Source organism: Apus apus, chromosome 9, assembly GCF_020740795.1.
Source record: "Apus apus isolate bApuApu2 chromosome 9, bApuApu2.pri.cur, whole genome shotgun sequence".
In the NCBI taxonomy this organism is placed as follows: Eukaryota; Metazoa; Chordata; class Aves; order Apodiformes; family Apodidae; genus Apus; species Apus apus.
The window spans coordinates 1,139,980-1,152,470 of record NC_067290.1 but is presented as its reverse complement, the minus strand read 5'-3'; the positions used below and the strand labels follow the sequence as shown (position 1 = coordinate 1,152,470).

The 12,491-nt window shown below is 50.7% G+C and overlaps 1 protein-coding gene across 1 annotated transcript in view; it reads right to left on the bottom strand.

Annotated features, from left to right (window-relative positions):
- The window catches only part of WNT7A (Wnt family member 7A), a 41,102-nt gene extending 29,376 nt beyond the window's left edge, over positions 1-11,726 (bottom strand). The window contains exons 1-2 of the mRNA XM_051627478.1: positions 11,014-11,726; positions 9,986-10,212 (exon numbers count right to left, since the gene is read on the bottom strand). Of these exons, the coding sequence (XP_051483438.1) occupies positions 9,986-10,212; positions 11,014-11,084 (298 nt within the window). The 5' untranslated portion in view covers positions 11,085-11,726. The remainder of the gene's footprint in view (positions 1-9,985; positions 10,213-11,013) is intronic.
- Positions 11,727-12,491: the final 765 nt, after the last annotated feature.

The following is a 12,491-nucleotide window of genomic DNA, read 5'->3' as shown; positions in this document are numbered from 1 at the left end:
CACCAATATCATCTCTATTTTAAATACAACACTATGAAAAATGCACTGATAAACAAGGGAGGGTACAATAAGAAGTCCCTGGTTCTCTGCTCAGCAATGCATTACACCTGGTTTCTCTGTCATGAGGCACAGCATTGAAAAGTATTTGCATCTTGTTCTGTTTTCCTTTGGTTGGATGATTTCTGATCTAGCACAAGTTGTTTTCAAGAACTAGAATAAAAAACACTGGGAGATCATTTTAATCTCTCACACTCAACACTGTAAAGGCTAAGCAGCTCCTTTGCTCCTTGGAGGGGAACAAAATGCAAGGCAGAGGGTATAAAACTAGCACAGGCAGAATCAGAATCCAGTGTCAAGCTTGATCATAAAATATACTACACAAATTATGTTACTTTATAATTTTGTCCTTTTGGAGGGGAAAGTTTAACAGCTGTAAAACTCAATGTTAAGAGATTACAAGGTAAACAAAGTAAGTGTCTGGAGGAATTGATCCAGGAAGGAAGTGCCTTGGCACTTGTGCAGTATTGATAAAGTGGCACAGGCTTGTCAGGTCTGCATCAGGCTATCCCTGTTTTCCATAAATGATTCACCTTTTTCAGCTCCATGACCCTGCCTGGCTCATGGAAACACCAGCACACAGGGCAGGGGAGGGCCCAGCTCAGTTTGAGCCTCTTCTGTGAGAGTTTTAGATGCCAAAACAGTGTGGTGGGGGTTTTGTAACCAAATGGGATAGTGAGAAGGTGTTTTCCTCCCACTTTCAACTAACAAATCCTCCTGCCCTGCCTCTGATTTCACAGAAGCCCCTGGAGGATCGGGGAGGGAAGAACTGCTGGGACAGGCTGCACTGGGGCACCTGCTCCTGGAGTTTATTTCCCCTGAGCTTCTGCTGCTGCTCTAGGGCAGGCTGAGCAGGGCACAGCACTTCCACGCTCAGCCTAATCTCTAATTACAGCCGGGTTGAAAGGCACAACCTCATCACTTCTGCATTCCCAAAGATGAACAGTTTGGGCAGTGAGCTAATACAACACTCCATTATTTCCTCTCTTGTTTGCTTTCCAGCCTACACTTTCTGTGTGCATCTGACAGCCAACCCAGACCTGTGCCTTACTGCCCCTCTGCAAATTTAGAAGTAATAAATTTGGGATCTTTGTGTTAGAAAAAGGTCGGGTTTTAGTAGAACCACAATACTGAGACCCTCTCATGTTCACTTTTAGCTGCAGGTGACAGTGACTGTAGCATCACAAAGCGCTTCGTAGGTGGGAATAGCACTTCTGGTCCAGGAGGACAAAGGAAGTTGACAAAGCAGGAGATGTGGTACAAAACACAAGGCAAGGAAAGAACAGAACTGGCAGCAGTGTCACACCATGTGACACGCAGCCCACTTTGGCTAATGACCAGAACAAGCAAAACACTGCTTTCCTAGCAAAACAGAGAGTGGGCTGATGGTAACACCGAGGGCTCTGCTCTTCTGTGTAAGTGAAAGAGTGCAGATAACCCAAATCTGCAGTCATGGCTTTCTCTGGTTAGCTAGAAAGATCAGACAGTAAGTGAAAGAGTAAACTGGTGTGTTTTCAGCAGTGAGATCAGAAAAGACCTTTGGAGAGGGTTTAAATAAAAGGCACACGAGCCGCTCAGACTGTCTCTTGAAAAATTTTCTGACCCGTTCATCTGGTGGAGACCTAGAAATTAAATCAGTTCCCACAGAATCCATCCTTAAACTGAAACTAGACTTAAGCCTGTGACTATTTAAATTATTTGTAAAGAAGGCAAAAGTTTAATTTAAAAATGCATTCAGTGAACAAGCTGAGCTTTGTGGAGAATCAGTGCAAATCGTGATCCTGGATACCGGGTCAACTGAAGAGGATTTTGTGGAGGCTCTTCCAGCCAGTGACTTGCAAGGGTGCACATAAAACTGTTAATGATGAGGAAACTGGCAAAAGAAAGACCAACAGCTGCCCAAGACCTCCAGCAGTTGTGGAGCAAGGTGGAGAGCTAGCTCTGTGTGCAAAGGCTGGAGGCCACCCTTTCAGCTCCTGAGTGGCACGTTCTTCCCACTGGAACAAGCAGAGGCTTCAGGAATGCACCCCAGAGCTCAGCTCCAGGTGTCAGAAATGCCAGCAGAGGATCTGGCTGCCTTTCAGAGGTTGCTCTGATCCTTTCCAAGGCTGGTGATCTGACAGGGCTTCCTAACCATGGCAGCACGTCGAGGTGTGGCTGCAGTTTATGGAAGTTCCAGCTCCTTGGCCTGACCCCCCAGTGCCACCCAGCAGCACTGGGCCTGGCAGTGGGGAGGACACTGATGTCTGCCTGGCTCTGCTCCCCCAGCCAGGCCTGGGACTGTCCTCAGCCTAAACCAGTGCTCCATGGCTCTGTGAACACAGCGGCTTTTCTTCATTTACTGGGCATCAGGATGTCCCTGCTCTTCCTGCTCCTCCTGCAGGGAGGTGTGCAGTGTGCTGCAGCTGCATTTGCTTTGATGGCAGGTAGCTTGGCATCCAGGGCTTCCAGGATTCCTGCAGCATTGATTCAAATTGTCCTCCAAAGCACTGGACTCCTGTCTTTAGACCCTTTGCTGGGTAGGAGGTGACAATCCCAGGGTGTCTGGAACTTTGTCTCTGAGCTCAGCACAGTCCATCATCATCACAGAGTGTCAGATGTTAGAAAGGGAAGCACCAAGATTACCACAGGTAAGTGTGAACATAAATACCACCAGCACAGGTGGCTCTCCTAACACTGAGCATAATTATAGGCAACTCATGCATACCTTGGAGCACTGACCTGCAAATCCACCCTTGCACAGCCTTGCTCTTGTGGGTCACTTTGTGAGACTGGGTTTGGCTGAGCAGCAAGTGCCCTGCCTGTGTGTCAGCTCCCAAGTTCTCTGCATTCTGGTTTTCATTTAGCTCATTTAAGGGTTTTTTAAAGTTTGATCTTAAAGCTTGAACAGTTTGTAAAAGGCTTGATTCACACTGATTAGAAATTAAAAGTTAGTTTTAAATAGAAGCACAATATGTTGCATGGGAAGCAGAACCTAAGCCAGCCAGATACTGAGGGGATTTACTTGCAGGAAGCTGGTGGGTGCTCAGCAGTTCAGTACCTCTCAGGATCTAAGTGTGTTTCTGAACAGCTTGGCCTGCCCTATCAGTCTCCCTCATAAATTGACTAAGCTGTGAAATAAAAAAGACAAATTTCTGTTTATCTCACTGGAAAACATGGGTTGTGTTTTCTGCTATTTAAAGCCAAAGGGTCAGGGAGGGAGTTACCTGCAGTGACACGAGCTGAAATATGATTGTGCAAATATATAGGTGGAAAACACAAGGTACCTTGCCAATTATGTGCCAGAGCTGGCATTACTTCCCACTGCTCTACAGGGGCCATAACTCAGAGCTAGAAAAAAAAAAGAGCTCATCTTCTGCCTACTTTGGGGTGTGCCTCCCCATTCCTCGGTAGACTAGGTAGGGTCTGGCAGGCTTTTTATTTTTATCTTTCTTTAACCTAGCATGTCTGATTCATGAAAATGGTAGCTTAAAAAAAAAAATATTGAAATATCCCTATCCTATTTTTCCCTCCCTTCTGTAATGGTTCAAATTTTTGCATACAAAATATTGTACTAACTCAAAATAAAAATTACAGTTCCCCATAAATTGCCAGTGTGTTCTTTGCAAATATTAGTAGCAATAAATAAAAGGAGTAGAGTTGCTCTAAGAGGCATTTGGGGGGTTTAGTCACTGCCCACTTTCCCAAGGTAAAGTTTGTTTCATCAACACATGAAATTCTTGGAAAGGAGACACTCCAGCTGTATTTGAAAATGCCCTCTTTCAGCTTATAAAGTTGCTGCTCAAGGCATGTGCACGACAAAAATCACAGGCAGCATTCTGGAGCTCAAACAAGATTTTCCCCTTTTCAGAGGGCTCAGATCCCTCCCCAGCACTGCCTCACTTCAGAGAGCCCCACCACTGACCTGCAGTGGGAGAGAGCTCTGCTACCTCTTCATGACATGTAATCTTTTTGTTGCTCTGAAACATGTACTCACAAGACACATCTGAAGGCAGGTATGAAAACCTTCTGGTGGGAATTCCAACTGCAGTGACCTTGGGGCAATGTTTTATCTTACAGTGACAGTCCCTGCTGAGAAAGATTGGCTTTTTGGCATAAAGCAGCATGCTGGGGTTTGGGGGTGCAGGCTGCATTTCAGCCTGGCCTCTGTTTTCCCTGCAAATAACTGTTCTGGTGCAAGATGCTGACATTAAAACCTGGAAAGTTAGCACAGAAATGCAAATTCTGAGCTTGCCTGAGTAGATAGCAAGACTCCTGTTCATTACAATCTTCTGTATAGCTTGGGGGTTTCAGAACACCAATGGTTCAGCAGAGTATTTATCAACTTTTCTTCTAAATATCAACTACACCTCTAGTAGTGCAGCAGCAACTAGAACCTCATTTCCCTCAGACTTGTGCAGGTAATTATACATGCAATAGAAAAGCAGCAAGCATTTCCATTACGATCTACCAGGGGTTGTTTACTTGATCTGTTCTTTTATAATTCAAAGAATCAGACTTTAAAAGCTGAGATTACGATATTGCAAATCAAAAAGCTCTAGAAAATGGTTGGAGATGAAAGTCTCTCTTGAACACACCTGTACTGGGATGATTTCAAATGTTTGCCTTCAACACAGTGAAAAAAATGAAGTTTTATTCTGTTATTTTTCTTGTAACTCTAACAGTCCAGACAGGAGAGTGAGCTAGACCTTGCTCTCTTTTGCATACTAGCAAAAAAGGTAGTTCCTGGTAGCTGCTGAACCAGCTAGTTAGAGTTTGGCTTGTAGGACAGTTCTCATCTGTTTCAGGAGGCAGGAGTGGGAGTGTCCCCTCTGCCCTCACACTGCTGAAGCCATAGAAGCAAAGTCTCTTTTAATATGTGGAAAATAAATGACTGCTAAAATCATTCCAGTGGGCAGTGCAGAGCCAGCAGTGCCCTGGGTGGGGGAAAGCTAACAACCTCTCCTCTTCTCATGGCTACATCTGGGTACCCCGTAACGACCCCCGAGTCACAGGGTTGTGCGCAGCACATGTGGTGCTGAGCTGACCTGCTGTGCCCAAAGCCTTTGAGACAAGTTTGTCTGTGTGGATTCTTGCTTAGATTTCAGCTTTCCTTAGCCACATCAGCCAAGCTGGATGGGTGAACATACCAAAGTGATGATACGGAAACATTTTTCAGTGTAAAAGAAGCCAAAGAATTGGTGCGTTTCGGTAAGACAAGGGTGAAACCTTGGTTGAAAACAGTTTTGCTGGAAAGCTCTTGAGATGCCACCATGTGTCTTCACAGCCCTTGCCTGATTCCCTCCATCCTCTCCCAGGCAGGGTCCGTGGCACCTTCTTCAAGGTTGATGTGCCTTTCTTGTCCTAGATCCGGGCTGAAATGAGTTTCCACTTTGCTGTGTCACTTGGTAGATGCAGCCAAACTGCTTTATTTTCTGTTGGGAGGTCTGGTTTCAGTGTGGCAGTGCTGCTCAGACTGGCCAAAGGGCCCTGGTTTGTAGTTTTGTGGTTTTGCTCTATGATGCCAATAAGGTGCTGTCCTCTGGGTACCAGGAAATGTGCCCCCATCCCAGTGCAGTGACTTGAGGTAGTTACTCCTTGGCTTGTGATCACCACCCACAGCAAAGCTCCTGCGGCCTGTGCACAAGGTCGGACGCTGCCAAGAGGGCTACAAAGACACCTGGTGAAAAGCCTTTGCCACCTGCTCTTCCTGTGACCCTTCAGAGCCCAAATCTGATTTTCAGAGTCTGTCAGAGGCATCCCTGGTTGCTCAGATGTTCAGCCTTGAACCAGACTTCCCCTGACAGAGGTGGGCAGGAAGGTTTGGGCCTATCCTGCTTTAAAGCCTTGGGTTTGTTCATGGGTTTGTTGCTCTTCAGGAACAGAACTGCTGACCAGTGTGACAAATAGGTTTGTATTTAAAAGTGTCCATAGCTGCAGTGTTGCATCATCTCCATGGTTATTTTAAAAATTCTCTTTGTGACTTTACATTATTAATAAGGTGACTACAGAACTGTCTAGAAAAAAAAAAATAAAATCCTTGTGTTGATCCTGACTGTGACTTCATCATTTCCTGTCGAAATTGGACCCAGTCCTCAGCTCCAGTTTATTCTGTTATTTCTCTTCATGTTATTGGCACTATTGTCACCAGCTGTCATGATAAGATATTCACAGTGTGTCAGTAGGGAAGAATCTTTTGAAGGACAAACTAGGAAAAATGACTCAAGAAACAGAGAGCATATGCTCTGCACTGGTCAGGAGTATGCTAGAAGGAGCTGGAAACTCAGTCTGTGATCACAAATATGCTGTATGAAGCATGGGTGAATTTAAATGGCTGCTAACTATAACTCTACAACTAAATTAGCACTGGAAGACAGATTATATGTGAATTTGTTAAAATGCAGCTACATGCATGCTGCAGATTAGAACGGGAACATTTTGTTTGATTCTTTCCTTCTAGAGACTTCAAAGTGTGTTACCAAGGCTTGTATCCCTGTTGCCTTTTTAAAAATACAAGAGAAGGACAGAGGAGCAGAGTGCCAGGGTCCCTCAGCCACAGCAGAGCTGCAAGGAGAACTTAGGCCTCCTGAATCACCCTGCAGTGTCAACACGAGAATTTAAATACTTTGGGTCCATTTGCCTGAACCAGAATACCTAATGGAGGTGAAAGTAAAGAAACCTGGGTTTGAAGAGCTTTAGCTTGGTGTGCCATCAGAGTCATGGGCTGAGGAATGGTTCACAGGACTCTGTGGTATCCAAGGGAACTTATTTGTATGGGCCAACACAGACAAATCCTGTCAGCATCAGAGTTCCTTCAGCACATCCTCCCAGGCTGGTCAGAGGCCCTGCAGCCATTCCCAGATCCCAGAGCCAGGCAGCAGGGCTGCTCCAGGGGCACGGCAGGGGAATGAGGGCAGTGACTGTGTTGCAAGAGGCAAGACAAAGGTGCCCAGTCTTCTTCAAGGTAATAACTTACAGGATGCAGTTGGCCGAGAAGTGTAATTGGCCTTGGAATGCTGTAAATCATAGAATTATAGAACTATCAAGGTTGGAAGGGACCTTAAAGATCACCAAGCTCCAACCCCCCTGCCATGAGCAGGGAACCACTAGACCAGGTTGCACAAAACCTCATCCAACCTGGCCTTGAAGACCTCCAGGGCTGGGGCATCAACAACCTCCCTGGGCAACCCATTCCAGCTCCTCACCACCCTTAGAGTGAAGAATTTCTTCCTAATATCTCACCTAAGTCTCCCCTCTCTCAGTTTAAAACCATCACCCCTTGTCCTGTCACTGTCTTCTCTGATGAAAAGCCCCTCCCCAGCTTTCCTGGAGCCCCTTCAGGCACTGGAAGGTGCTCTAAGGTCTCCCTGGAGCCTTCTCTTCTCCAGGCTGAACACCCCAACTCTCCCAGCCTGGCTCCAGAGCAGAGCTGCTCCAGCCCTTGGATCATCTTGGTAAAAGGTTGCTGTTTGAATAGAGGTTTGTGAAATGCACATTGTGCCAAAGAGCAGAGAATCTGGAACTGTTGCTGCTGGTTAAAACAGCTCCAAGGATCCAAGGATCTTTGCCCAAAAGTTAACCTGGGCTGTTCTTGTTTAGGGTAAGGCACTGAGGCCTGACCACCTCCTGGTTGTGGGCACCAGATTTGATTTATGGCTTTATAGCAGAGAGGTTTCACCTTTTCTAACCAGAGGGAAATATTAGCCTTTCTTTCTTAATGGTTCTCTATAGCACACCCCGACAGAGAGACCTTAGAGGAAGGAGAGAAATGAAGGGAACAGACACTTCTTCCTTATAGCCATAGAAAGATGAGCCATGTCAGGCATCCTAGGTTTCTCTACATGCCTATAAGGAGGAAGTGGAAGAACAAGGAGAGAAACAGAGCAGGAGTGATTAGATGATAATGAGGGCATGAGTGTATTTATCCTCGAGACACCTTGCATGTCTTGTGTGCAAGTAAAATTCACCACTGCAGATTTCAAACCTGTGCAATTCTTATCGAAGTTTATTTTCAGATGTAAATGTATAACCTGTTTAAATTTGAAGGTTTTGGTTATTCTTTAAATGAATTTTATATAATTTGGATGGCATTCAAAATCTGTGTTCCAAAAGCAACGACGAATTTGCCCTATCCATCTTAGCCTCATAATGGGTAGATAGAACATATTAAGAGTTATCACCTCAAAGACAGATCAAAGTCTACTTCCTTTATATTGACTTTCTTTAAAAGGACCTAAATATAACCTGCTAGCTAAATAATTCGATTTTGGGAGCGGGGAGGAGGAACTGAGTGCATGTTTATACAACAGTCCCCAATAACTCTGCAGTTTTGATTCGTTAGAGAAGAAGAAATCCTTCTCACATTTTCTGTTTAAGGAAATGTTACTCTTTGACTAAATGAGCCCAAACCTGTCAGCCATCCAAATGGACTCTTCACTGGCATAAGTGGCAAACACTTGCAAGGATCACTGGCAGGAACAGCTCAGCTCAAGGAACAATGGGCTAATCCTAATAAATGGTCAATTTTCAGATGTTTCACAATGTCATGCAGGGTGGTTTTTACATTCCCTGCTTGACTCTGCCTTTTATTATCAAAGGTGTTGAAAGATCAGCCACTCACAGGGGGCTTTCAGATTTACTTGTCTTGTTCTTTCCTTATGTCTCTTAAGTTTTGGGAAACACACACCTGAGTGTGCACACATGTGAAAAAATATACGTTCAGGTAATGCCAGGCATTCTCAGGAGTTCCAGAGCAGAGTGGCAATGCTGTAGCAAGGAATGAGGTACCAGGGCCATATCCTGCCATTTGTCCATGTCTAACTAAATGGTGCCTGGAGCCAGCCCAGTCCAAAGGGTTTCCCAACTCACTAGAATCCAGGCACAATGGCTGGATGACTGCTCGGGGCACTTCTAGCTTCAGTCCTTGGTCACTTCTTCCATTCCCATGAAACATCCATATTTTCTATCACACTAAGCACCACTTGATTGGTTTTCTGATTTGTTTGCATCTGCATTTTAAGGTGGGGAGGAGACAGAAAAACCCCAAGGCTGGAAACCACAGACCCCAGCTTCATCTTCTGGATGCAGAATGCTGTGCTGTGAGTGATTAGCTTCCAATGATGGCTCTAAACATGGCTATACCTGAACTTGGAAGTGACTTTTCCTCACCAAAGCAAGCTCCATGATGGTGTGTTTTGCAGTACAGGAGTAGGAGAGCTTTAACCTCAGCTCTGTTTCCTGAGGTGTTCAGGTTTGTCATTATTAATGGGTTTTTTTTTTAGTTAAGAATTTCTATATATTTCATACTGTTGCAATAGCTGGAATAAAAATGGACACTGGAAATGGGATCTTCTGGCTGTTGATTGGAACAGTCCATTTGAAATTGCCCTGACATCTCAAACCAGAACACTGACTCCCCTTCTTCCTGGTGGGAGGGCACCAGGAAGAGTGGCTACAGAGTAACTATTCCGTGTGCTGGAAATCTCTCAGGATGGGGCTGATTGCTGGACCTCCATCCCAACAGCTACAAGCATCAGGTCAGTATCACGGCTGAGGTGCCTGCCCCCCAGGAGTGTGCTCAGCATTCAGCCTCCTACCACTGCCTTCAACCAGAACCAAACACCTTTTCTGCATCCTTAAGTACACGAATGAGGCTGCCGCCCTGTGCGTGCACAGACCAAACCTTTCCAGAAGGGTTTGTGGGGGCAGGAGAGTGAAACACGGTGCTGGAAGCTCACGCATGTGGCAGCGCCCTCCTGTCCCTCGGCAGGTTCCCAGCGCCGGGACGTGCCGTGTCAGCAGGGACAGCCACGGCGCCCAGGTGAAGACGCTCAAGGTGACAGCCCTGGCCAGGTGACCCGGCTGGCCCGTCCCTGTGCCAGAAGCTGTGCCCGTGACACTCCCCGTGTGCCCCCCTTCGGGGTGAGTAGCGAGCAGAGAGGCAACGTACCCACTTTCAGCTCCTTCCCGAAGACAGTCCTCTCTCCCAGGGCAGAGCAGTTCCAGCGCCCGTTGCGGAACTGGAACTGGCACTCGTTGATGCCCATCTGGGACCCTTCCCCGATGACGATGATAGCGTCGGGCCTGCTCTGGCAGATGGCCCGCTGCCGGGGGGCGAGGCCCGGGATCTTGTTACAGATGATGCTGGCTCCCAGGGCCACCACCGAGGAAAATCCCCTGCAACGACAAGACCCCGGCGGTGGCTGAGGCGGGTCCCGGGGGCAGCCGCAGCCCCCGCCGCCTCCCCGGGCTGCATCCCCGGGAAAACCCGCCGCTTCCCGCACAGCCCGGGCTGGGGCTGCGGCCAAAACGGGACCCGACTTCCTCCTTCCTAAATTAACGCGCGCACGGCGGGCGTTGCGTGCCCGGCCACGCACCGGCAGCGGAGCGGGCTGGGAGGGTTTTCCCTCTCCCGTGGAACAGGTCGAGGAAGGGAGGAAGGGAGGGAGGGAAGGAAGGGGCATAACCCGGGCGCTCAGCCCCCGCCGCCGGGCGCACCTGGCGGGGCCGGGGATGCTGCGGGAGCGGAGCGCGGCCCCGCGCGGCTCCCTCGGCGCATCCTCCTCCCGCAGCCGCCCGGGGATCCCCGCGCGGGGAAGCGGAGCCCGCCCCGGGCTGCGGGAGGCAGAGGCGGGAGCGGGGCGGCCGCGGCACCGCGCCGGGACCCGCGGGCACAGGGACCCGCTGCCCCGGGGGTCCCCGCTGCCCCGGGGGTCCCCGCACGGATCCCCCCGACCCCGCCGGCCCAGCCCGCCCCGCCGGAGGCTGCGCCCCCGAGGGTGGCTCGAAGGTGCGGGGGCTCTACCTGTCTTTTCAGAAATAATCGCGATCGCTACCATCATCGTTTCTTTTTTTTGAGACTTCCCGAGTTAAATAGTAACAGGTCTGGGCAGGTTAGGCTGGGAGCGAGAGAGAGCGCGATTGTTATAAAAGAAAGAAAGGGAGAGAAAAAAAAAAAAAAAAAAAAAAGTTACTTACCCGATCTTGATATACACAATCCCCAGGCTCAGGAAGATGTGGAAGATCCAGCGCCTTGTTTTCCTGTTCATATTCCTTGCTTGCCGTGTCTCAGCCCAACATGTGAAACGGTGCCGCCGGGGGTGAGGGCAGGGGGCCCGAGGGGCAGCCCCCGCGGTCGGGGCAGCCCCCGCGGTCAGGGCAGCGCGGCCCCGGGCAGCCCCCGGCCGCTGCCCTCCGGTGAGCCCCCGCGGGCACTCACCATGGCCGGGGGCTCCGCTCGGCCTCGCCGCTCCCCTCTCTGCCGGTGTCTGTGCCTGTCACACGTCGCGCTCTCCTTGCTGGCAGTGGATGGGCTACGGGATCCTCCCGAGCGCCAGCGGCTCCGGGCGCTCCCCCCGGGTTCAATGTCAACTATCTTCCTCTCTCTCTCTCTCTCTCTCTCTCTCCCTTTTTTTCCTCCCTTTCTCTCTTCTTCAGATACCTGGGCGTGTTCTCCAAAGGAGGGAGTTGTCCAGCCGGGGGGAAGAAAGGCGGGGGAGGTGGGGAGCAGGGTAACCAGAAAAGGCAGACGGATCACCTGCCTGCACGGGGGCTCGCAGCGATCCTCCCGGGGCGGAGAGCGCGGCTCCTCCTGCGGGCACGGCCCGGGGGACAGCGGCAGGGGCTCCGGGGGGTGTCACCGAGGGGTCCCCCCGGGGCTGGCCCCGTCCCGCCGGGCGGCATGGGGCACCCCGCGCTGCTCCCGCCGGCCCGGCACCGGGCAGGGGGCTGAAGTTTGTACTCGGCGGTACCGCCCGCTCGCCGGGGCTGCCGAGCACCTGGGGCTGGTTTTATGCCTTTGCCCCGGCCTGGACGCTCCTCCCCTCGCTCTGCCTCCCGGTCCGTAACGCGCTGCGGGGCTCCCTCCCGGGGCGAGCCCCGAGCGGCCGCAGCATCCCCGGGAGCACCGGGGCCGGTGCGGAGGGGCGGCCCCCCCCCCCGGGAAGGGAAAATCCCCGCGCTGCCCCAGCGCCCAGCCCTGTACCTGCCGCCTGCCTGCCCCGCACCTGCCGTGAGCCTGCGGGCACCGGCCGCGCCCTCCCCCGCTTTGTGGCGGGCCCTGCTGCTGGCACGGGCAGGGGGCTCGGCCCCCCGGGGGTCCGCGGGTCGGACCCCGAGGGGTGTGCGGGGCTGCGCTGAGCCGCCCGCCCGGCCCAGAGGAAGGATCCCGGCTCCTCGTTGCGGGGTTTTACACGGATATGGCCACTGGTTTATTATCCGCTTAAAGTATTTCGAGCAGGGAGTTTACCTAAATGATAACAGGGGTGTGGTGCGGGAATTGTGCCGCTGATAGTGTTTTTCTGAAAACAAAACCACAGCGACAGGCGCTCAGCACCCGCGCCGGGAACACGGCGGGAGCCCCTCCGCGAGCGGAGCGGCCCGCACATCATCCCGCACATCCCGCACGGCCCCGCCGCCGGGCAGCCCGGGGGTCCCAGCGGGGGCAGCGGCCGGGC